Raw genomic sequence first — 27,178 nt, 5'->3', positions numbered from 1 at the left:
TCAGTAAAGAGTAAGTAAGTAGGTAAATAAATAAATGAAGAATACTAGTTCACCTTCCATTCATCTGTTCTTTGGCATTATGGACATGCTATACCAGTTATCTCCAGGAACCACCTCCATTTTCACTGGCCCATTTTTCTGTGATACCAGCAATATTTGATATCCCCTCTGCCATTGCTGATTGCAGCTCCCCATCCTTCTACCCAGACTCCGTGCCCTATAGATTAAGGCACCCAGACACCACCAAACTCATCCTTGTTTGTTACTCTGCTATACCTTGTGTCTACTACCCAAACACCTACTTCCCCTTCTGCATCTGCCACTCCCCTTACCCGTCTACCTCCATTTACGGGTATAACAGTGAAGCTGTATCTTTTTGGCCTAGAAATGAGCAGTGTGAAAACTCCTTTGCTAAGATGGAACCTGTCCCTTGTACAGAGATGGTCAATCTTTCAAAATCTCCCCGCCATTTTCCTACTAGTTCCACGTCTTTTTGCTGCAACTACTGGGACAACCAATCATTATATACACCATAATTATCTCCTTCCTCAACATGCTACCTACTAGTACAGGTAACATTTTACAGAATGCTGCCTTACAGGTTTATAAGTAAGTACTAGTCTAACTGCACTTGCAGGCCATTTTAAGTCAAGCCAATCTCCTTTGGTGAGAATCATACCCTGTACCTCGTTTGCAAGGTAAATACCTTAACTAACTCCCAACGTCTGCCCTCCTCTCCAAGCATCTCCTTGTTGTCTCCATGGTCCTGCTTGCTGCACTTCAACTGTCTCCTCTGACGATCATTTTTGCCTACATTCACCACAACCCATGTCCGTCCCCCTACTTGTTGTCCATTTTTTTCATGTTCTCATATTGGTTAGAACCTACTCTCCACTATTTCCCTTGTTGTCTGGAATATCACCGGTATAGCTCCATAAAGGTAGGTAGTGGAAAGGACATAAAATTAAGGAAATGATTTTGACAGGAGAAATGTAAACTACAGAGTAAATGACTGGACTAATGCAATGCAGCATACAAGAAAAAATATAACTATAATAGTAGGTGGAGATGTGCATAAACTACTGAAGAAGTTCAGAGTTTGCAAATAATTCTCAATGAACACCATTAACTACCTGCCCATAAATTAAATGTAATACAAATATGGCAAGGTGACATCTTTAAAACCTTTACACTAATAATTAGCAAGAGCAGTGCACTAAAAGGAAATGGAGTCCCATGCCTTCAGCATGTAATGACAAACCAGTGCTTAAAACTTTAGGACTGATGCAAAGAGGTTATTTAAGCAGTTACAGATCGTTAGAAAAGATAAAAAATATAAATTATGGAAACTGAAACCATAGCACTTATGAATACAGTCCTGATTACATCCTAATAAGAGCAGGACTGATTCAAGGGCTGAAGAAGTCTGTGAGGGAGATGGGAGTGAGTAGCCAGTGCTGGCTGTCTCACCTCAAGGAATAAAGGAGTTGGCCAGTTCTGCAACTGCACTGACCCTATGGGAAGCTAGAGGATAGTGCAGTAGCACTAAGGGCGACAATATGGCACAGACATGCCAAGCAGTGAGTAGGACTGTAGCCAGGCTCAGGTGGATATGTAGGAGTGCACACATACTACTAGGCCGGTATTCGTTACCCATTTTAGTGGTGTACCTGTTATGGCCACAGATGCACACATTGGTGACCTAAGATAAACATGCCTATAGCTGCCTGGATGACGGCCCTAAATCAGCCACGTCTTTCGTCTTGTTTCAGTCATCATTAGAAGTTTGTTACTGCAAGGTGAATCTGCAGTAGACAATGGGATCACCACCACCACAGGATGACGTGGGGCACAGTGGATGGCACAAGAGGGAAGACGTGAGGCAGTAGACTGGAAAGAAGGGAACAGATGTGAAGGCATGGACCCTAAAGGACACAGAAAACAACTTACATAAGCTAGTATAGTGGGCAATAGCAAACACCTGATAAAATGAATAAGGACAGTATTAAATAACAAAATAATAACAATTACAACAACAATAATTTATTTATTTGCATTTGTTGACTGGGACAGTCCACTGGGCCATGTCGGCTCATTCTCAGTGGAGGGCCAGGGAGAAAAGCTCCACAAGAAAATGACATTACATTACATAACTTTCACATATACGTAAGTTTACATTACATTATATTACTATTAATAGACAATATTCAGTCCTAAGTATTAGGTAGCATCAGTAGAATAGGAAATCATATTATTCACAATTAAACCAGACTGGCAAAGAAAATGCTCATTAGGTAGTCGTGTATGTAGCGATTCTTCTGTAAAAGAAAAAAATTAGGAAGGAGTAAAAGAGGAGAAAACAAAACTGAAGGAGGTGCTTTAGGTAGGCAGAGGGACATTCCCATTTGGGGGATAGGTGTGAGAAGAGGTGGGTTTTGAAGTTATTATGGTTAGGCATGTTGCGTAACGGAGAGGGGAGAGAGTTCCAAAGTTCAGCTATTGTGCAGGCTAGTAATAGTTAGCCTGCGGGATGAGAGGGTTTGTGTACTTGAAGCAGATTTTGGTTCTCAGATCTTAGGGAGCGGGAGGGAGTGTAGGGCATTAGGGCTGTGGCCAGGGATGGACAGTCAGATGGTTTGAAGATGAGCTTGTGGATAGTGGTAAGTTGCAAATATCTAAGGTAGTTGGGGAGTTCTAGCCATTTGAGAATGAGTAGTGAGTGGCAGTGACGAGATGAACTTTTGGAGTTGGTAGCAAATTTGCTAATTTTGTGGTAGCAGGATTCCAGTTTGGAGCACAGGCCTAGTTGGAGGTTGGTAAATAGAGGAGCACCATACATGAGAGATGGGAGGAGGAAGGTAGTTGCAAGTGCTTGTCGGGTGGAGGGGCTGAGATAGAGGTTGTGCCTGTATAGGAAACCAATTTTTGATTGTTTTTTTTAATAGCAGAGTATACGTGGGAGTCAACCTTTAGGTTTTTGAATAATTATGCCTAGTAGTTTGGTGGAGGGGACTATTTCTAATGGAGTTTTATTTTTGCTTGTAATGTAGGACAGGTTTCTATCTAAAGTGGAGTTTCTAGTTGGGGTAAAGATCATTAGTTTTGTTTTGGTAGCATTTAGGGCAAGGTGATTGGCTTTCATCCAGGATTCTGTTTTGAAAAAGCCAAGTTGGGTTTTTAGTAGCAGTTCAGAGGAGGAGGAGGCTGAGGAGATGATGGTGGAGTCATCTGCATATTGGGTGATGGAGGCTTCAGGGATGGAGAGGTGGACGTTGTTGATATATACGTTAAAGAGCAGAGGACCTAGTACTGAACCTTGAAGGACCCCGGTGGCTGTAGGTACGAAAGGAGAGGTAGATTCTTTCCATTGGATGGCTTGTTGGCAGTTGGATAGGTAGCTAGTGAACCAGGCAAGGGTGGACGGAGAGAGATGTAAGGATGCGAGCTGGGGTAGGAGTAAGGAGTGGGAGATGGTGTTGAATGCTTTTGAAAGGTCTAATAGTGATGATACATAGTTGCCGTTATCATGTGCTTGGTTGATGGTCTCTAGAAAGGAAAGGAGGGCAGTGATGGTACTGTGGCCGGGGCGGTAGCTGTGTTGGGTGTGGGAGAGAAGTTTGTTCAGGTTTACATGTTGCATGACTTGTGCATGGATAGTTTTTTCTAGTATTTTTGAGAGAGGGGAGAGTATGGCTATAGGTCTAAAAGTGGTTGTGTCTATGTTTTTACCGCCTTTGTGAAGTGGAATGATGTAAGCTTGGCAGCAGATGGTTGGGACGTATGATTCCTGTATAGATCTGTTTATGAGAATAGATACAGGATAGGCGATGGTTTCAGCAGATAAGATAATAAAGATAATTAAGGAGCATAAAACAAAAAGGTAAAAAGGGGTGCCAGAATAAGAATGCAGAACTAGCAGGGCCCCATTAAGTACAAATTATCAGGGTAAAAAGGCTGCTTTTTACCAAACAATTCTTTAGCTTTATACAGTAATGAAAATTAAATTTTACACCTATTATTCCTTGGCTGAGCAGCTACTGTGATGTGATTCAGTACAAACTAGTGGGACCTGTGCTTTAGAAACTGTTCACTAGTATGTAAATTGACAGTGACAGATGGCTATTTGTTATACTCACCTTTGCCATTTCATCATGATCCAGGCACAACACATCCTTCATTAAGTGGTATGCCTCACAGATCAGCTGCATGTCACCATATTCTATTCCATTGTGTACCATCTTCACAAAGTGCCCAGCACCCTCGTCTCCAACCTAAGGCACAAGTGTATTGTCAGTAAAAGGTACGTCACAGACAAGACTATCAATTTATAGCTTCATACTGACAATATAACAGTGAACAACATTAAAAAAGGCAAAACATATAAATGCATTAAGCAAAGACCTGTTCCAGATTACTGAGGTTCTGCATATAGGGATTAATTCCCAGTTTATTGAACTCATGCTTATTTGGACTGAATCACCATTTCAAATACATTTGTGTTACATTACAAAAACTATGGAATATCAAAAAGCCAACTCTCACATGCAGATAAAGCCTTCAGTTTTTGTAGTTTACAGAAATACTCAAGGATAGAAAAAAAAGTGTAATAAGCCGCAGGTATAAAATGGTGTTTTTCTTCTGCGAAATTATTCCACTCACCACGACAGAATGGGAAAACTGAGAAGAAAACTGTCTGAAGAACAAATCATTCTTGTGGCATACCTATCAACCTACTTTTTTTCTCATCTTATTCCTTTTATTACTGATACGCTGCTACTTCTATGCTTCTTTTGTTTAGCAAGGCTTGATAACATATTCAACATCACAGTTCGCAAATGTATTCCTTCCTTTTCCACTCTTGACAGAAAGTACAATGAGGCCCCCATACCGTGACTAAGTCAGTAGCTGGGACAAGCATACCAAGCAGTGGTCTGCATCATTTGCAGCACTTAAGAGACCCACTTACAGTCTCTCTCATGTACATACTGTCCAGTGCCAATGGCTAGATATGTCCACTGCTACATGCCACCATAATATGTCTGCAAACACTGGTAACTTAACTAACTCTATCAAGTTCTCAGGTCTCCAATGAGGAAAAAGGCATGCATCCCAGGGATGTACAAGCGTCCCCCAGCTAGCTGACTATCTAGACCCTTCACTGGGTCACTAGCAGCTACTTCAGCATACCAGATCTCTCTCAGCCTGGCTGCCAAACTTCTGAAAACTCAGTTTTATTATCTAGCCTTAAATACTTACTTTTGTTTAAAGCATTTACATTTGTATTCTGTACTCCTAAATCCAGCAGCCAAATAAATGCCATTCTCATTACAGAAAAAAAAATATTCGTGAATACTATCTACTTGTTCCCCATCCTTCAAACCCAACTACCACAGCTTTTCCTGTCATCATAACATGTCCTACATGATAAAGGCCCTGTGTGAAGAATTCTTAGTCACAGACAGAAAAACAAAGTCAAAATTATCAGCTGTAAGTGCAAAACGCCATAAATGTCCCACCCGTTTACACAGGCAGAACAAGGAAACACTGTTACAGCAACAAGCATCCCTGACACATGAAATCAGACACTCTGTGATTCACTTTACATCCACTCTGCTGCTAAATCAGCAATGCTGAACAGGTAATACAAATGCTGCTGCCTTTCCTCCTACGTACACAAACAAGTTTTATTTACAAAAGTCAACACATTGCATGCCACTGGCACACCACTGAAGCAGATCGTAATGTTTGGTTACGGGGGAAAAAAAAAGAAATCCACATACTTTCCAAACTCTTTGCTGAAATGCATCTTCAAAAGATGAAAAATAAACCTGATGTTACCTACCCAGTCACAGCAAGGCTCCCCTGTGCCAACTTTTGCAGCAATACTCTGGAAAATGTTCTGAATATGGGGCCTGCAAGCAAAAAGCTACAGTTAACCGGAGTTTCACTCAATCTGAAAACATGATACCATTTAAAAAAGAAAGAAAGTTACAGAGGTCACCACTGCACAGCTTTCAACCATTCAACTCTAAAATGTAGAGAACTACCTCTTACAATGTGGAACAAATGAGTATAATGTGGGCCACTTGCTAATTATGACTTCAAATAGGAAGCTCACATCACAGTTATTAATTATTTCTTCAAACTAAAAAAAAAAAGATAATTCAATTAATGTGATTCAATGTTATTAGTGCTATTTACCATGGATATTTGTCAAAAAAATTCCTGCCAACAAGTCCTACTGATGTCACAGACCTCATCGTGGTCTGTGACATCAAAAGGACTTGTTGGCGGGACAGATTTGTGTCCCATAGTCTCCCCCTTTTGTGGAATAGACTCCCTCTCCATGTAAAGCAGTGTACCTCATTAAACCTTTTTAAGCGCAACCTGGATAACTGGATGGGGAACAGAAAATATACTCCTGGGATTCCACCTGTGTCCCTGCTGGACAGTGGCATAGAGTGCTGACTTGTTGGAACATTGGCTAAATTCTTGGCTAGGCTTATAAGGGTCTCAAAGCCAATAGCCTATTAACTTTCTACGATCCTATGATCCAATAATCTGGAAATTATTCTGAATATGTGGCCTGCAAGCAAAAAGCTACAGTTAACTGGAGTTTCAGTCATTCTGAAAACATGATGCTATTTAAAAAAGAAAAAAAAAACATTACAGAGATCAAAATGTAAAGAACTACCTCTTACTATGTGGAACAAATGAGTAAAATGTTGGCTATTTGCTAACTATGCCTTCAAATAGGAAGCTCACATTACAGTAATTAATTATTTCTTCAAACTAAAAAAAAGAGATATATTTTGATGAATTAGTGTGATTCAATGTTATTAATGCTATTTACCATGGATATTTATCAAAAATGTTTTAACAATTAATGTGTACCAAAGCCTTTAAATGCGTAGCAGCAGTATGGAAATAGAACTCAACATGAGGAATATTCATCGTTTATACAGTTGAGAGTTATGCACTAGAGCTACCTTACAATGTGTAAACATCTTCTAATTTTTCTAGAAAAACAATTTTACTTGTGTGTCAGACTCCAGTAATAGCCATTGACTAAAATATGATGTAATGTTGCTAGCGTTCAGAAACAAATACTGCTAGCCAATCTTTTCTTTATTTAAGGACCAAATTAAATGACAGGAACACGTGTCTGTTAAATCATCGAACGCTTAAAAAAAGCGAACGATGATTTATTGAACCCATGTAAGCGAAAGCTTAATCTTGAATGCTTACAACACCGATTTTTTTTTTCCAAGGGAAAAAAAAAAATCGCTGTTCCACAAAAAAAAAAAAAAAAAAAAAAATTAAAACATTACATAAAAAGTGGGGGACTTTGCCTCCCCACACCCCCTTTACTTAAATATACCAACTTCGAGATTGCACTACAGTCACGAAAATAATGGAAGCAGCCAAGCAATTTCTTTCACAGGGAAAGAATTTGCTTATATACCGTTTCACTATTTTGCCTTTTCGTGCTTTCAAGTTTGATCAAGATGTATTCGAAAGAACGAGTCTTCGATCATTTAATAGGAATCCCAGGAACATTAATGTAATTCCATGAGAAGTTATTATTAGAAAAAAATTAAACAATGTGCATTTTGCAGCATGAAACGAACTTTTCAAGTGCACTGTGACAAAATTTCCGAGGCCTTATCAATCACCGTGACAACAGTAAGGAGAACAATTATGACAACCTCTTGTACTAAGAATTAGACTCTACATCTGGTCGTACACTCGTCATATCCTGGCTTTCCCCAGCAATCTGTGTAAGCTTTTTTTTCCACTGAAGTCACTGAATATCATTCTTTGAGATTCAGCAACCCTGAATTTTGTTATTTTTGTAAAGGGATTCAGGTTGCCTACCCCTAACAGATAGACTGGAGGGAAGATAAAGCCTTTCACAGGAAAAAAAAACACCTAGATTTTCTGTTCTTGCAAACATTCACTTGCATATCTGCTTGTAAACTCTCAGCTGCAATGAACAGATTCATGAACAAACAAACTACACCTCCTACAGAAATCCAAATTCAGGACTTGATTTTTCCACCCTTTTGAAAACTATATGCATTAGGAGTGAAAGATCTTTTGCAGTACCACTCTGAGTTTGCTACCAGACATTTTAGTTTAGTACACTACCCCTCAGTACGACCCCTCAGCCCTTTAGTAGTAGTTCCTTTCGTTTTCAGAACTGGAATAATCTGTTGTTTGGGAATGGAGTATGATGGATGATGGACGGACCCACATGAGCATTCCTTCCTAACTGAAAATCTGTGTAACTTCACATTAAAATACCATCAAACAACACCTAGATCAAGCAAAAAAAAGCAATTTTGAAAATGGGCAGTGACAATAATTTGCAAATGAGAAGAGACAGTGTCATCAGCTGCCAGACAAAAAGGTGCCCACTACCTGTAGACAGTGACCCAAGTAGCTATCCATTTACATTTTCTTCTTGTCTATATTGTCCATCTGGTTTAGAAAACTTATTTTGGCACAGGGACAGTGGTCTAATGGCAAATATGGCTGTTATGTTCTTTGTACTAAATATAGAAGTGATTATTAAAAAAAAACACAGAACTGCTTATAACATAGGTGTTCTAATTGTTGTACTAACCATGCTTGTTTATGTCCACCAGGCATAAGTGATGGGCCATATCTTGCCCCTTCCTCTCCCCCACTAACGCCACTTCCCACAAATAGCAAGTCTTTTGCTTTCAGCTCTTTACATCGTCTCTGTAAATAGAAGATAGACACAAAGATTATTGTCATTACAAACTTTATGTTAGGTCTCTGACAAAAATTACCATTTATTTACCATTTTATTTATTCACATTTGCTAATCATGATAGTCTGACTAAAGCAAAGACCCTTTTCAGCAGTGGATTAGGCAGAAGTGCTCCATATGCAAAATGCTTCATACACAATATATGTGATGAGGAATACAGACAAGAAATTACAAAGAAAATTATTCATCCCATATGTATACTTGTAACATCTAGATTTATGTATGTCTGACTGCACAATGATCTGTTTACATGCGTTAGCTGTGAGCAACATGACACTGGTCTATTGGAACTAACCCACTCAAGAAAGAGTAAACTAAAATGAAAAAAGTGCATTTCCAGGGGTTGGCTGTCAAACATACTCAAAATATTTTAACAATATAAGCAGACAATATATATTTACAAAAAGCAGTATTTCTTAGATTGCACAACTAAATTATGAGCAATGCCATGGATTACAACTGAAGAAACACGATTCCAATAGTTAGAGAAAAAAGTTTATTAAGAACTAAGGTTAGACAAGTAAACATTGTAATAATGAGTAGCCCACAGGATATAGTAGGAGAGTGAACAATCTAAAATTACATATTTAAGGATGAATAACTACAAGTTTCATAAATCTTGAGTTATGCTAAAAATGTTTACCAGTTTAGCTGGGACATAGTTATTGAAATGCATTTTGAACTGCAAGGCATTTGTTTTGTTTTTTCTGGTGAAGTTTTGTTAATGAAGAGTTCATGGTCAGTTACAACTTGATAGTTAAGTAACACAAACACAGTGGCCATTTCCAAATTACCTACAACAGATGACCACAACAGCAATCTGGCATGACTGCCACTGACAAATATGTAAGGAATTCAGAGTCAAGAACAGAACATGAGAGAAAGTGGGGTATCAGATCTGATGAAGTCTTGTACACAAGACGAATGTGCTTATCCTAGTTGGTTATTAAAATATTTGCTACCTTTGTGAGTTTGGACCTCTGCTTACTGGTGTTTGCTGAGTATTTACAATTATGTATTTCTTTTTACCATGTCCCAAAATTTATAATACTTACATTTAAACATTTTTACAACTAATCTTTCATTTTCTCATTTATCCACTTTAACACTTTATATAAATTTAATGAAGCAGCATATACCACTGGATTAATTAACCCTAAACCGCCTTCCTCTTTACTTGTATACAAAATCCCTCTATTACTGGATTTAAGAACCCCATATGAGTAAAAAAATTATACGCAATCATTTTTTACATACCACTGGCAACATAAATACACTTGCTAAATATGCTACTTTTCCCATTAAAACTGAATTTTTAAAATTAACTTTTTTCCTGAATGATGACCTATATGTTTTCCAGAAAAAGAAATATTACTCTTCTATTATATTCCCCCACTGGATTCTACATACATTCTTATTTTCAAATTTTATACCCAAGACAGAGATTTCATTCATTGTAATATGTACCCCCCCCCATCTTAACTGCATCACCTAATCCTTTACTTTTCTCTTTGTTTAAAGTGATCCCCGTTACTTCTACACACTCATGTAAACAAAATATTACTTCTTTTATCCAAGTCTTGCTTTTTTTTGCAATTAATATAATATTTGCATAAGTTAACAAAACCTGGAATTCTTAAACCTTCAGGCATTAAGTACCCTGCTTCATGCATTTTACAATTTATTTCACAATCCTATTCATAATTAAAGCAAAAAGTATACCACCCATTGGGCATCCCTGTCTTACCCTAATCCTCATACATACCACTTTACTTAACCATTTATTAGAATTTTTATTTATTTCTATAGACAGACATACATAACTTCCTAATTTTCTTATATTGTACTTTTCCATTATGTTCCATAATATTTCATGTCCTATTGTATCAAATACCTTGATAAGATCCCCTATCATAAGTTTAGTGTCTTCTCTTCTATTTAGATCATCCACAGTTTCTCTTCCTATTAATAATAAATTCTCAACTTCCCTTCCCTTTTGTGCTATACATACTGTCCTCCATCACACAATTAATCTTAGTTCTGAATATCTTCTGTATTATTTTTATAAAGATCTTATTATCATTATTATTTAGTACCACTGGCGTCCAGTTTTTTTATATATTTTTCTTCTTTCTTCCAAAGAAATGAGTATTCCACTACATAACTCTGTATACATAAAACTTTTATTTAACAATTCATTCAAAATCTTTATAACATTTTTTTTGCCATTCCATTATGGGGTTGGGAGGGTGACCTAATGGTTAAGGTGTATGCCTTACAAACACAAGGTGCAGGGTTTGAGTCTCACAAGGGATAATTGGCTAAGCTTAAAATGGCTCGCAAGGGCAGTTAGCTTAGTACTAACCTATGAACCTATTCCGCTGGTCCTGCAGCCAAATCTATTTTCAGTTGCACTAATACTTTAACTCATATAATGTAATCTCCTTTTCATTTTTTTATTTTCATTCTCTAAAAACTTTTTTTTTTGCTTCCCATGTTATTTTCAGTTTCTTTTTTTCTTTAATCGTTTCTTGTTCATAGGTTCATAGGTTCATAGATTACTACAATATTCATAATTTGTCCACAAGTTCTTTCTATTTCTCCTTTCCTATTTTTCATTTCTCTCATCACACTACAATCTTTGTTAGTCTACTTAAATATGCCAACAGTACTTCTGTTTTTCCTTGCAAAAATATATTTGCTTAAATAATAGCTCTTTTTCTCTTGATTTCCTCTGTATATAATTCTTTTTCTTTATATACTCAGTCATTTTTTTATTTTACATGCTTCTTTATATATATTTCCTGTACTTGTCTTTGTCTACTTTTCTTATATTATACTGCCACTGTAAAAAAAAAATATATATTTTATCTTAAAAGTCATCCACCGTTCAGACCAATTTTTATAAAATGCTTTCACTGTAATATGATCCCTCCATGACTATATTTTTAGTCTATTTGCTTCTTTGTCCCATGTTTTTTCATTTATCCTTTTTATTCCTTTACCTATTTTATATAATCCATTTTTTTCTGATCATCTAGCAATATGGCTAAAAATAAAGGACAACATGTTTCAATTTTCTTCTTCTTCTAAAATTAAACCTTCAGATACTATAAATCTATTTCAGTTCTATAAACCCTTTAAGTGCATGGATTTTTAACCCAATGTATTAATTTTCCCTATCTCATCTCTAACATCTCTCTTACATCATTTCCCTTTTTAAGCTTACCTCTTAAATCACACAAAGTCTCCTGTCAATATAACATTCATATGTATTACTACATAATCTAAAATCTGATGAAATAAACTCTGTCTTTCTTTACAGGAAATATAGGCATATATTACTACAATTGTAGATACTTTTTCTATTTTAGATTTACAATAATTACTCTTCCCATTCTTACTGAAGTTATACCTAGTGTGTTTTACTGTATTTCTACAAAATATACCTATTTCAAAACAACGATCATTCCCCAGATCCCAAAGTATCCCCCCACATAATTGTTTTGTTTGCAATCTTTCTTTACTGGTTAAAAATCTTGTATCTTCTAATACAATTACATCTACATCACATTTGTTACACCATTCCAAAACTCATCCTTCTCACAATATTCTTAATATGATTCATATGTACAGAAATCATTACCTTCCCTTTCCTCAAGTTTCTAGAACTATTTTTATTTCTCATCCATTTCCTTTTTTTCCTTTCACACTCAATACATTTGTTTCTTTTCCCATCTTTTACCCTTTTACCAATGGAGTCATTTTTCCATTTTACTTCTCCCCAATTTATGTCATCATGTATTTCAGAACTTTCTTCCATTTCTTCCCATTTATTACTTTCGTTGTCTTCTTTATCTAATTTATCTTTTACTTCCACCACTTTTGTTTCCTCTCTTTATTTTCTTCTATTTCTTCACTTTCATTATTAGTTTAAATTTTACAACCCATCCATAAATGCCCAGTCTTGTTACATTTGTAACACTTCATTTTACATTTTCTTGCATCATGACCCAATTCCCCACAGTCAGAACATTTCTTTTTGTCACAGTTATTTATCAAGTGCCCTTATATGTTTTGAGCTACTCGTAGTGTTCTACCACACCTTTAACTCCTTCGACATTTGTCACACTTGGAATATATGTAATGTTATTGTTTTTCATCTTTAACACAACATTACAGTCCCATCCACTAGTCCATACACATCTTTTATCATACACTTTTGTAATGTCCAATGCTTCTTTAAATAAGTGCTTTAAATGTCTTTTCAAAGTCTCTCTATTGGTTTGGAATTGCACATGAATCTTCTCTTTGTCTCCTTGTTAAAAGCTGTTATTACATACAAGTTCAAGGGTTACAGCTCCTCTTTAAATATTCCCCAAAAAAATTCTCCATGGCAAAAACAGTCTGAAACATATCACAAACTGTCGCTTTGTTTGAAAGAATAAATGCTCTTACCTCTTGAGCTTTTTACACACAAAGGGACCATTCAGTTGTCCCAAACTTCATACCTGTCCAATTCCTTTTCTTTTTTTATTTTGAATCAGCCCATATACTTCCATTTAGGAGTATCTTCCACCTTTTTCTTTTCTGTTACTCTCTCTGCATGACCTTTCACTTTTTTGCATACAATTTCTTTTCCATCTCACTTTCACCCTTCAAGATGTATCCCATTTCTTATTTTGGAATTTTGTTCACAATGCAGTCCCATGACACATCACCTTCATTCTCCATCTCACTCTGCATCACCATCTCCTACAGTATATCATCCTGCAACCCTTCAGATTGATTGTAATCACACAAGCTTCACTTACTGATTCCTCTTTAGCTGTTTCAGCAAACATATTTTGCTGAAACATTGCTTATAAATCCTCCAGGACCACAAAACTAATCTCTTCAGTACTGGCATTCACTTCTCTGCCTTCCACCATCTTTGCTTCATTGCACATCATCCTCCCAATTGCCACTGCACTAGGAACAGCAAGTGCAGGTTCCAAACACTATCAGAAGTTGTTCCAGAATGCCCTGGCCAAATTTTCCCACTCTGGGCCTTCCCTGAAAAAGAAGCTACTGTTCTGAAATGTCATGTTCTGCTCTTGCTTACAGGATTGGCTCTACAACAAATCTGTGCAGTATGCAATGATCCAACAAGTCTAATTGTAGTATGGCAGTCTGCTGGAACTGGTACACAGGAGGGAGGAGTAATGAGGTATAGCCTGCCATCTTTCTTTGGAAGGAGGGTGTCAGGGACATGTCTGGGGTACACGAGTAAAGCTTTCCCTGTGATGGCTGGAGAAGGAACTTAACCAAGAGCTTTGCCCAGTAAAGATGAGGGTTCATTCTAAACGCTTATTTCACGTACAGAAATGAATGCTGTTAATGCATACTGCATGTCTTCTATGGAAGCAGTATCTGGGCATGTGCAGGAAGTTGAGGTTTCAAGCAAAAAACTTTACTGAAAATATATGATGGAACTGTTCATATCATCTGACCTTTACTTTGATGAGAATAAATATGCTGTAAGCCTCTCACTGAGAAGGGAACAAATGGGGTCTATTGGTGTTCCAGGAAAGGTTGATGATCAAGGTGGAAAGGGTTCCCCCCCAAAAAGTAGATTCACCAATCTGTGAAGATTTGAGTGTATAATCATATGATCTATCAAAGATTAGAGCACGTACGTAACTGTCTGACCGTTGACTGGTGTGGAAATCGAATATAGTATTTTTGGAAGAATTTGCACAATACCTAAATGACAACAACTGGGGATTACACATTAGTGTGAATTATGATTTAAAATAAATGTCTTTTATGGATGTTATATTTAATAAAGAGAAGAATGAAAGCTTAAATATGTCTCTCTTTTGGAAGGTGTTCCATAAAATCTCCTTACTTGAGACAACTAGCTGTCATCCCTCCCCCCAGATGTCATTAGTAACATTCCCAAGTCTCAATTTCTCAAGATTAGGATAATTTGTTCTTCACTCATAGATTGTAAACAATTTTCTAATGATTTGACTTGGAGGGTTTTTGGCCAGAGCTATAATTATAATGTAGTGGCAAATGCGTACTGTACAGTTCCTTCAAGAAAGAGAGACGAATTGTTAAGATATGTTGGCAAAATGGAAGCCAGTTCCAGATTTCATTTACTCACTACGTTGGGAGCAATACTAGGATGTTTCAGAATGTAATAAACAGTCAGTGGAATATTCTTTTACCTGATCGAGTTCTTAACCTCCAGACGTAATTTTAATTTTAGGAGAGGATGAACTAACTGAACTACAGTCCCTTACCCAAAAAGCATTTAATACAGTAGAACAATGGTTTTTATATCACTGCCTCCTCCTAAATCCTAAATCCTAAAAAAACTATAAACTTTTACTTTTCACACCAACCCAAAAATCCACACCAATAAATTTCATCTAATAATGGCACTATCATATCTCCCGACTCAACCACTAAACTTTTGGGAATAACAATAGATAACAACCTTAGCTTTGATACTCATATAAACAGTACTATCAAAACAGTCAACAAAAAATTGGGGTCCCTCTGTAGAATCAAACCCTTTCTTACACCAGTAGCCAGGACCGCCACAGCCAGAACTCACCTAATCTCCACCCTACTCTATGCTTCACCTATATTTACTAATCTTTCTAAAAACAACCTCAACAAACTGACTATCTCCTATAATAATATTGTAGATTTGCCACCAGCTCTCTTTTTAGAACTCAACACTGTCTTAATCTTAAGCAACTAGGATGGCTAGAGTTTCAAAACCAGCTGCAATTTCACCAGCTTGTCATAGCCCATAGGACCCTGTATCAATCCACCAACACTCCAATACTCTGTTGCCTCATTACCCATATAACAATCTTAAACACTTACGCTCCTCAAACAAACTCCTTATCAACACCAGCAGATCTAACAACTTAGCAGGAGACTCTCTGTTCTCTAATACTGTTGGTAAGCACTGGAATCTTCTTCCCACTGAACTCATATCTCAGTCTTCATTGACACTTTTTAAACAGAATCTAAGACTATTTCTCAGTACTCATTGGGTATGCCCCTGTACTAACCCTGACTAACTCTCTCTCCAAACACTGGTTTTATTACTCTTTATCTTTATTGACCTAGATTTAATCAACCAAAGACCATGTTATTGCAATTTAAAATATGTATATATGTATATAGTAACATCTCTTGCACATTAGCTTATACTGTCTCATGTTACGCTCACTACGAGTATTGTATTTTACTAACAATAGCTGTTATATACTTTGACTATTGTAACTTTCTATATTGTCTTTATGTAAGTGTCTTGGAGTTTTTCTCCCCAGGCCTCTACTGAAAATGGACATGTATCCAGGTAGACTAGCCTGGTCAACAAATGTAAAATAAAATAAATAAATAAAACTATTGGTGGTATGTTAAATCCTTATTAGAAAGGGGTCAGTATTAAAACTTTGACTCAATGCACTTCGGAGGGTGCCACCAGTTTAGCAGGATGTTCCCCGTGTGGTCATTGCTCTGCAAGTAAAGTACTTGTCAAGGTAAAACTATTTAATTCAGCTAATACAGCTACAGTTTATAAAATTGATACTTTGATTACATGCAGTTCAGAATGGATTCTATATTTAGCGAAGTGGTTGTTCAGCTTTCTATGTGGATAAAGCATCTAAGCAATTTAAAACTCAGATGTCTGAATATTTGAGTGATATCAGGTGCCACAGATTATTCAATGCACTTTATAAACATCAGCTTAAAACATTCTACTTCTCAGTTCCAGTTTGTGGGGATTGATAAAATCAGTATTTTTATGAAGAATAAGCTTGATTGGCAGGAATTATCATAATCAGAAAAGGAACTATCTTGGATCATTAAATTGGGGGTAATACTTTCTCAGTGCTTAATGAATTGTTTTAATTTTTGTTTGTGCTACTTTAACATCATGCCATGAGGTCAGCACATATACTGGTCTTAGCAATCATGAGATATATCTGTATTGCAGAATGTAGTGAGGAAAGCGTTTGCTGAAAGCGGTTTGCATTTTTTATCCATGTGGCTTCATTTGGTTGGATTTAATAAAGACCTTCTTAAAAAGAAACAAACAAAAACTGTCGCTAGCACTCACAAGCTTTAAGATTTTATTTTGTGGATGTTAGGCCATGCACTACAGCTATACTTGTGTGGGGTTTGGTAGAATTGGACTTAGAACCTCACCAAAGCAAAGAAAGCAGTTAGCATGATTTTGTTTTCCCTTGCAGTGTTAGCTAAAGTATGACTAAAAAACTTAGGTCCTGACTGATATGGAAAAATATTTATTACACTGTTCTTGCATGAATTCATGCATTATTGTCACAGTTTTTGATGCTCTTTTTTTTCAGCTACATCAAGATAAACAAAAGCAATAGTTTTATGTGCTTACCTATGATTTGGTTCAACAGTACCCATTTCTCTAGTGTTATAATAAAAATGAAATACCTAGGGATATGGTTAAAAAGGAATCTATAGGAAATGTGGACAGAAATGACACAAAATATAGTAGAAAGTATGAGATGATACAAAACAATGAATATGGATTTATACAGTAAAATACAAGCGGTCAAAATGTAGCTGGTGTCCTTGGTGATCTGTTAGTCAAGTTTACTGTTTTGATCCCCTCACAAGACATATGGAGCAAAATAATGAGAAAGATGCAGGAATTTGTATGGGAACATAAAATAAAGAGGGTTGCGTGGGGGAAAGCTGATTCTGCAGGTAGAAGAAGGAGGGCTTGACCTAACCTACTACATTTAGAAGAGTGATACAGGACAGGTCTTACAAAACTAGATGGAAAGAGATGTTGATAGAACAAGAAGAAAGGAATGGGGATTTAAGAAGAGTCTGGAGCTGACAGATGGTAGAAGAAGCTTTACTCAATTTATAATACATAAAGTATAAAAGAGCAACAACAATAACAGAAGGATGTGGCTATACAATGGAGTAAAACAGGAAAAGAACCAACGTTTTAGGTACAAATGCTAAGTGAAAATAACCTATGTACTTGGGAGGAGACAAGTCTGGGCTACAAAATAGCTATAGACTAACTTACTTATGCCTAATGACATCAAGTAAGGAAATTATACATAGACAGAGGCAAGATGAACAAACTCCAGATCAAATATCATTTTAATGTGTTGGAACTGTAGTAAGTACACCATACAGAGGGCAATTAGAACTCAAGTAATAATAATAACATGTGAACAAACTTGGGCAAATTTAACAGAATGAATGGACACATATTTGCATCAGTCCTAGATATGCAACCATGTCAAACAGGTTTAGAATATTCACATGGAAATGTCTTTGCAGGTATTCTTATACAACAGACAGAATGCATCACATTTACCCTCAAGCAGAGGGGGAGGTGCTAGAGATGTTCAGAAGATAGAACAGATACTTTGAGATTGATGGGCCTTGGGAGCTTTTAAACAAGAGATACAGAAAATGAAAGGCACAATATTATTTAATTTATTGCATTTGTTTACTTGGATAGTTCAAATGGGCAGAAAGATACCCCTTTGCAATGGCGGCCCAGGGAGAAAAGCTCCAGAAAAATGAAACCATTATATAAAGAACATAGCAAACAGGAGTAATCAGCAAATATACAAAATTTAAACAGAGTATTATTAATAGCAGTATCATGTAAACAGCTATGAAACATTTGAAAATTAAATTGGTAGAAGAAGAAAAAAGGAAGAAACGGAAATTTATCATCAAGAGGAAGATATTTTAGGAAATTGAAAATTAGTACTAAGAGGAAGATATTTTACCATAACTAAAGAAATGATCGCCCTAAGCTCGGTTAAAATGATAAAATCTAAATACGAAACAATTCTGAAAACCTTGCTATAGATAACAGCTAAAAAAGACTTTATGAGAAAGTAGAAACGAAAGGAAATACCCATAGTCTGAGAGTGAAGGAAATCATGGAAGAAGTCAAAGATGTTGAACTGAAATTGGGTGAAGGGAAGAAACAAAATTTTTGGGAACTGATGTGGAAGTCTAGACAGGAAGAGGAAAGTTAACAAATAATAAATTTACCATAAATAAATTTACAAATAATAAATTTAGGGTTGGGAGGGTGGCCTAATGGTTAAGGTGTTTGCCTTACAAACACAAGGTGCAGGGTTTGAGTCTCACAAGGGATAATTGGCTAGGCTTAAAATGGCTCGCAAGGGCTGTTAGCTTAGTACTAATCTATGAACTTATGAACCAGACTGCCAGAACGGAACATCATTAAGACAGAAGGAGAAAGAGCGAGAGAGAGAATGGAGAAAACTGTTATAAGGCACAGAGAGATTCTCTATCATTCGCTGTAGCTCCTATTAAAGGCTCCCATGGCCCATCAATCTCAAAATATCTGTATACTGTTTATAGCTTTTATAAATTTTGATTGCTATGTTTACTTTGTGGTTTATGAGTATGGTTATATAACAAACTTCTCACGCAAGAATTTAATAAGTTGACAAACAATAAGATTTAAAAAAAGAACAGAAAATGACTACATAAACTTGAATAAAAACAAATGACTATGTAACCCCTCCCCCCATTACTGGGCTGCAACCAAGTTAACTACGCAATGTGGGCAATCTGGTGAAAAAGATAATGTGCACCATGTATGTGAACCGCACACTTGATTGTATGAGATTAAATGGTTTGGAAAATAAACAAGGTATTTATATTAAAAAAATAAATAAATAAATAAAAATAAAAAAAAAAAAAAAGACTCTTGAGGGAGTACCTGAAAAAAGGTAGTGCTCCCAAGTCTCCCTGAAAAACATAAGAAAACCGAAAGCCAATGAAAGCAAAGGTAGTTCAGACCTTGCACCCTGTTTAAAAAAAACTTCTGAAAATTGTAAAACTTTATTGGACTTCTTATTTCAACCTTCCTTTTCTGTCTGAAGAACAATTAGGCACCAAATGATTAACTTTAATAACTTATTGGATGAGTACTTTCATCCATATGACGTCTTCAGATCTAGCTATACAAAGTACTGGTCAGAACCACTGTGCCTTAAGTATCTGATTAGCAGGTGGTGTGGACTGACAGATTCCCCTTATCTAGACATGTACCCTCTTGATAGGTTGCTCTGTTAATTTTTAACTAGTATGAAGTTCCAGACGGGGAGAAGGTGGGAGGCTCCTCCAAGCCTGTCCAACTGATCGGTCTACTCTTGTTTACACATCTGTATCACAAGTCTTAAAATGACATACAGATTTCAATTTCATAAATGATTTTTAGTAGATTAAATGATAAATTTTGGTTATTTTGACTCATACTGGCATCTCCTTCTCCTTTACAAAAGTTTTAAAACAGTTTAGAAATAGTTTTAAAAAATACTAAAAAGGTTTTAAAAAGTTATGAACAAATGCAGGCCAGCAGTCTTTGGGTGTTACCCATGAACTGCTGTTAGGTATCACAGCCCACTTTTACTGACCTAGGCAACGTTAATACAGATGATTTTATATTCTCTTTGTATAGTGTCTCTTAGCTCCTTGTAATTAGTATAACACAAGTTGTTTTTAATACATACACACCATGATAACATTATTAGCTAAGCCTGCTTTTACACAGCCCACTAAGCTCTGACCATCACAATTTGACAGGGTCTTATTTCTATACCTTTTGTGATAAACACTCTTCAGACCTCAAGGGTGAAAACATGAACACTGAAACAGACCAGTTTAATATTAAAGACCGTATCTGAGCCTGCTTTTAAGACCCTGAAAAGAGAAACTTGAGCCCAGTGGGCTTAAGTGATTAACAAATAAAAAAAAAATAGTTCTGTACATTCAATAAAAATCAGATAACAAATGAATATACCTAGAAGAATAGGAGTATGTTACAAATAGGTAATAAAGGAACAGATGGATCTGCTGTTGATCTAATTCTATTTTTTCGTTTTCCCAATGCCACAATGATGTACTAGAAATTAAGTCTCGTTGTTTTTATTAAATGAAAATGTTTGTAAAATGAAGCATCAGAAAGTAAGAAAAGTCTGCTTTGATCACTTAGTCACATATTTGCGTATGAATGCATCTGTTAAAAGTGTTCTCTTGGGGAAACACATGCTGCTAATCATTGCTCATATCTGGACTGGATTTGGGATGGGTCAACTTGGGACATCATGCAGAAGATACAGCTATAACAAATAGAGCAAAAAACACATCTGTGTAATCAGAAATACTGTATTAATTAAAAAGGCTCAGTGAAAATGATCTGCAAAATTAACATTTTTTAAAGCATATGCGACACTGTAGGTCATCCATATCTTCTCTTGCAATTCTCAGATGTTGCACCTATTGCTAGCCAGCTCTCAACAACTGACTGACATGGTATTGTGTGGCTAAACAGACAACAGAAAGGTTTCCTCTCTTAGCAGAGGGGATGGTAGAGGAGAAAATATCTTCCGTAATATCATAATATGTTGACAATTCAGTCACCCTTACCCAGACCTGCTGTTGAACTTCTACAGTGCACTTACCGTTGTGTCTGTGTACTCTGAATTTCCACCATCAATGATGATGTCACCAGCGTCTAACAGTGGTACCTGCCAAAACAAAACATCTTAGTAAATATGGTATAAATCAAATGCTTAGCACTCAATAGAACCTATGTGGAATGTTTAATTTGTAAGCTGTTAGAGCCATGTATTCACAAAACATCACATTCTAACTACACAGCCACATTACAGCTAAAGGTGTTACTTGCTTTTCTGATAACACCAGGCAAGCTCAACGTAAATACAACACTACACAAGGGGTATGTTCTTTTCTTTCCCTATTGTTGCACTTTCAATTAGCATTAAATGTAATGCAGGCCCATTCTTGAAACCTCTTTTTTAAGACACACCACTTCCATAGCTACATGATACATATCGAAGATACATTCTCACAACAATAGTCTGACTTAGTGTGCCTGCTACGAAAAGATTTTGGATGTCCATAGAGGCCCCCTATCAAATTCCACTGCCACAGTAATGAACCAGTATTTACGGCCACAATTCCACTCACTGGTAACAGATTGCTATAGTTCATTTTCCAAAAGTTCTTAATCTGTCAAGCAATCAAAAAATGTTACAGTAATAGTGTAATTTACTCATGCCTATTGCCTCCCGCATTACTGTGGTACTTCAAAGGATACTTTGTAGTGTCCGTTTTAATGCCAGTAACATCCCCAGCTTGGTTACACACCTGTGTAATAAATCATATTTTCTTTTCAACACTACATTACTTCAATAAAAAAGCACACGACCGTTTATCAAAAAAGTTACAAGACACGCTAGGAAAACAACATGGCATTCAAAATGAATATGACATTACACAAGCATATGATGGTAAACAAAGCAAAGAAAAACAGAAGGAAGTGCAGAATGTGAGTTACAGTAAGTGGATACATTTGAAAAGTCCAGCAGTAAAGACAAGTGTTGTATTCTCAACCAAAATGTTCTCTACAAGACAGAAGCTTTGCTAGAAACTGGATTTACATTTGCACTACTTATGTCACTTCTTTTCTAAAAATGAACTCCAATACTACATTATGGATCTCATCAATTCTAAGTTACCCTTACAGAATGCATAACAGCACCCTAAAGTTGCATTTTTTTTTTCTTTACTGATAACTGTAAAGGGTCGCTCCATTTGTACCTTTTGCCCAAGGCACAGTGACCCCAAGACTGGTTAAATAAACTAAGGTATGAAAGCTGAATGATAGGAAGGCAAAGGTTCCACTGGAAATGTCAGATGGAACTTCTGTACCTTTTTGTACAAAAGTAGCTTAGGATCCTACCCTTCCTGCAAACTTAATGGAACCAAGAAGTGCACACGGTGGTAGTTAAAGCTCTTGAGGTGTCTAGGAAGGAAAGTTAATATTCTACTATTCTGCTCTGAAAGCCATGTCTGTAAGGAGAAGGGAGATCCCACCTCAGATCCCTGGAACAACAGGCCCATCAGCCTAACGAGTTTAACTTGCAAAACCACACATGGAACATATATTCGATTTAATAAGCTCTGATATAAAACTCATTATTGCTTTAGACCAGGAACAAAATTATTTTGTCCAGAGGAGATCATGTTTATCTAATTTAGTAAACAACTTCAAGAAAGTCACTGAAGCTGTAGTTAGCAGCCATGCAGTTCAAAAAACAAACCTACATCTGGTAGCTTCTTCATTCCTAATGCTGTAAGTGTAAACGAGATTAAAGGCCTAAATTTTTATTATTTATTCACATTTGTTAACCGGGTAGTGTCTGACTGGGTTGAAAAAAAAACGTTTTCAGTGGAGACCCGGGGAGTAAAGCTCCACAACAAAAAGAACATTATTAAGGTACAAGCAGTAAACTTAGTCAAAGTAGTACATTGCTAACAATATGTAAATAAGCTTTACAAAAATATTATAGCAAAATATAATAACAGAAATCCACTCAAGATTACAACTGCTGTTTCAGTTAAAATATCTATAGACCTACTAAGTGCAGGGTGGAATCAATGAATCACTTCTGGGTTTCTTTCATAACTATCAGATATGAAAAACCTCTACAAAATTAACCAAAGAATAAACACCTGCCTGAAGCCTGCCTACACCTAATGATAACAGCATACAGGGGCATGGCTTTGTTGAAATAATCCTAACTGCGAACACTGGCTCTAAATGATTGTCATTGTAGAAGTGACATCCCAACCCATGTGCAAAAATGAAAAAAGTGGGTTGTGGAAGGATGGATAGATGGATCAGAAGCAGAATAACAAAACCTTCAGTTTTATAAACACTGCATAAAATCGTAAAGAACTAGCAGAAAATACAGAAGAAATGCCATACTACTGCAAGGCAACATCAAAAATTACAAATTAAAAAGGAGTCAGAATCACTTTAAACTCCAAACAGCAGGATGACAGCTCTACAGTACCAGAACAGTAATACAAGACTGTAGGAAATCTGCAGACTGGATGCTGTCACAATGCACCATGGCATATAGCATTTTACTTTTGAAAGCAATCCTCCCATCACTGACCACAGTCAAACACACATGCGGACATCACAGAGTTAAAACAAATGAGCACTGCTACTTGCATATGTTAGTTAATATTACACAACATGCAATGTTGACCTTACTTACAAGAACACCCAACTGCCTTGAACAGCAAGTATAGCAAAACGTAATTCAAGATCTTATATGGAAATATCTCACAAAAACATCTAATGAAGAACCTTCTTTTAGCAAGCACTATAGCTTCTGTTGGTGTTAAGTATCAATCTAGAAGGATTTATTAGATAAAATAAAATCCTGAGGCCAGCTTTGTAGCAAAGATGGATGGAATGTCATTTTCTACCTAGATACCTTGGTTCAAAGAGTAGCTTTGGTTCTTAAAATTCAAGCTAGGGAGCAAGGAATGATGAGGTTTGACTGCCCACCACTCCCTTTGGCGAAGAATTGACCGGAGGTGGTTCCTAAAAATTATATCATTCAGTGAAGTGAGTATTTTATTTTTATTTATTTACTAACTTACTTTTCCTCTGTCAACTGGGTTAGTGGCCTCTTATCAGGCGAGACCCCAGATGGTATTATACTACTATGGGAAATTTGGCCAGGGCATTGGGGTACTTTCCTTACACTTTTAGCTAGGCCCCATGGTATCTTTACATCTACCTGAGCTACCATCAACTCAAAAAGATGGGTCTCTGTTTAATATTTCATCCGAAGGAAGATGTACCCAGGAGTGTAGACAGCACCCCATAATGCTGCACTGCAGTGTCAACAATCCAATCACATGGAGTGGAAATAACCTGCCTTGAACCACCCAGTATAGTGCAGTTATCTTGGTACATGCAGAAGGATTTGTAGTGCTTAAAATATTCCCCTCTGCCTCCTCATCCCCGATGGCTGGCTGGATAATGACCTCACCAAACTATATGTTCAGAAGTGATGCAGATGGTTGACAGGCACAAGATAAACAAAAAAAGAAAAGAAAATCCTCAGTTAAGTGGTTACTTCAGCAGCTAACATGAATACTCAGATGTCAAAATGGGTCTGAAGCATCAGAAGCCCACCTAGAAAAGGAAAGATGAAGTTTAAAGTGACTGCTGTTCCTAGAGACTGAGGAAGCAATCTGTAAGCAGGATTCCCACTGAAGGCCTGGGTCCATCATGTCTTAGTGGTCTACACATGATTCAAAGGGAGGTAATTCTTCATTTTCTCCAGCATGGGGAAATGTGCTGTTCACAAGAATGAAAGCTTCTTAAATAAATCTGTTATCCAATATGCCAATTTCACCCATATCACTAAAAGGTGGCTGCTGGGGTCCACTAATAGCCCATGACCTGATCCAAGCAAAAATGGGAAAATACAACACTGGATAGGTGGTTTTCAATTTAGAAATTTGATCGCCACTGCTGTTCACAAAAGGTATAATAAATATAAACAAATCAATACTGAAAAATACAATGCCCACTTTAAAAAAGTTATTGTAGAATTCTAAATGCAAACTAATTCACCTGAGCATTTTTTTAATAAAGCTGAATATCAAAATGGCAAACACTCTTGTATTTTCAGTACAGAACAATTAATCTGATACTTTAAGTGACATGCGACAATGTAAAAGAATGATTTTTAAGGAAATGTAAATAACACTTCATTATTTACCAGTTTCTGGATAAAGTCATCAACTGCCTGGCCTGCCTTCACTAGCATAATGATCCGACGAGGTTTCTTCAACTTTGAGACCATCTCTTCCAGAGAGTGGGCACCTATGACCTTAGTGCCTTTAGCTTCATTTGCCAAGAATTCATCCACTTTGGACACTGTTCTGTTGAATGCACAAACCTTAAAGAGAAACACAGTTTAGATGGCATCATTCATATTTTCTAATCACAGCAGACGGTATAGAGATGTAGACTCTGGTTTTATTAACACTGCACTCACAACCTGTACAGTCAGAAAAACTCTTCAAAACAATAAAGAAATATGATGTAAAATAAACTACAGTGCTACCACATACTGCTACAGGTTATACTAGGTTGCAACTAAGCTTAGTGTATCCCTCGAATCCAAAGAACCAAACCGTCTGTAATAAAACGGTGAGGAATTCTCTGCAAATCATTTAACCAGATAACAGCTTCCAGAATCTTCAAACAAATGAGCATTTTACACCCAAGGATCTTCATCACATTTCCAGATGTAGTAATAAAAAGCATTTGCTTTGTGTTTTATTACCTTTGACAAGATAGTATCCCATATAAGTATCCAAACATACTGAGGTCATGGAGAAGGTGCCTGTAGTTTTCAAAACTATCTACCTATCTGCCTACTTACCTATCTTAGCCAGGATAGTCCAGCAGGACATACCCCATTTTCAGTTGAGGCCTGGGAAGAATTCTCCAACCAACAGAAATTAAACACAATCCAAGAGACAACATAAAAATAAAATGCAACAAAGTACACACAAACAGCAATGTAAATTTCAAGGCCAGTAAGTATAATGATAACTCGATAACATAAAATCAGCATTGGGAGGTCAGACATCAAAGGAAAGAACACTAGCAATTAAATAAACAAATAAATAAGAAAACAACGTAATCTTTATACAGTACCATCTCTTCCAGAGAGTGGGCACCTATGACCTTAGTGTCTTTAGCTTAATTTGCCAAGAATTCATTCACTTTGGACAGCTGCGACCGCCATGAACATGTTCTTACAAAGAAGATATCCTCATGTCAATGTTATCATCTCCGACTACCAAGCTAATAGCCAAGCAAACATAGAAGCTTTGTCAGAAAGACCACTGCTGTACATTTTAACACTGAGAAGTTAATAACCTTCCTCTTTCAAATGGGTCTATATTACATTATCGAAAGATGAGTTCACTAAACACATCTTTATTGACACATAAATATTGACCTTTTCAAATGCCGAATCGCCACTTCAGCAAATCGTTCTGCCAAAGACAAACAAACCAAACTTTCACACCCTACATAGTAGGGAGCTTCACCCCCCCCCACCCCCTAACTAAATATACCAATTCCGAGATCGCACTACAGTGGGGAAAAGGGCAAATCCCTGAAGACAGCCAAGGGATTTTTCCCCTGGGAAAAAATTTGCTGAAGTCGCCGTCCGCCATTTCAAAAGGTCAATATTTACGTGTCGATAAAACGTGTTTGGTGAACTTTGACATCATAATATAGACCCCTTTCAAACACAGCATGGTTTCAGACCTCACCACCCCCTCCTTCACTTCACCAACACTATAAACCAGCATATTGACAATGGTAACCTGGTGTCAGCTGTGTTCCTAGACTTATCCAAAGCTTTCAACACTGTAACACACCAACATTTACTCACT

General features: G+C 36.7%; 1 protein-coding gene across 1 annotated transcript in view; it reads right to left on the bottom strand.

The window, feature by feature from the left end:
* The window catches only part of PGD (phosphogluconate dehydrogenase), a 282,202-nt gene that overhangs the window by 175,664 nt on the left and 79,360 nt on the right, over positions 1 to 27,178 (bottom strand). The window contains exons 3-7 of the mRNA XM_044063148.1: positions 25,483 to 25,662; positions 21,328 to 21,393; positions 8,630 to 8,748; positions 5,843 to 5,912; positions 4,137 to 4,271 (exon numbers count right to left, since the gene is read on the bottom strand). Coding sequence (XP_043919083.1) covers positions 4,137 to 4,271; positions 5,843 to 5,912; positions 8,630 to 8,748; positions 21,328 to 21,393; positions 25,483 to 25,662 — 570 coding nt within the window. The remainder of the gene's footprint in view (positions 1 to 4,136; positions 4,272 to 5,842; positions 5,913 to 8,629; positions 8,749 to 21,327; positions 21,394 to 25,482; positions 25,663 to 27,178) is intronic.

The sequence above is a fragment of the Protopterus annectens genome, chromosome 2.part1, assembly GCF_019279795.1.
Source record: "Protopterus annectens isolate FY-2018-M chromosome 2.part1, PAN1.0, whole genome shotgun sequence".
Lineage (NCBI taxonomy): Eukaryota > Metazoa > Chordata > Ceratodontiformes > Protopteridae > Protopterus > Protopterus annectens.
The sequence above is the reverse complement of the archived record's forward strand: the minus strand, read 5'-3'. Positions and strand labels throughout refer to the sequence as shown.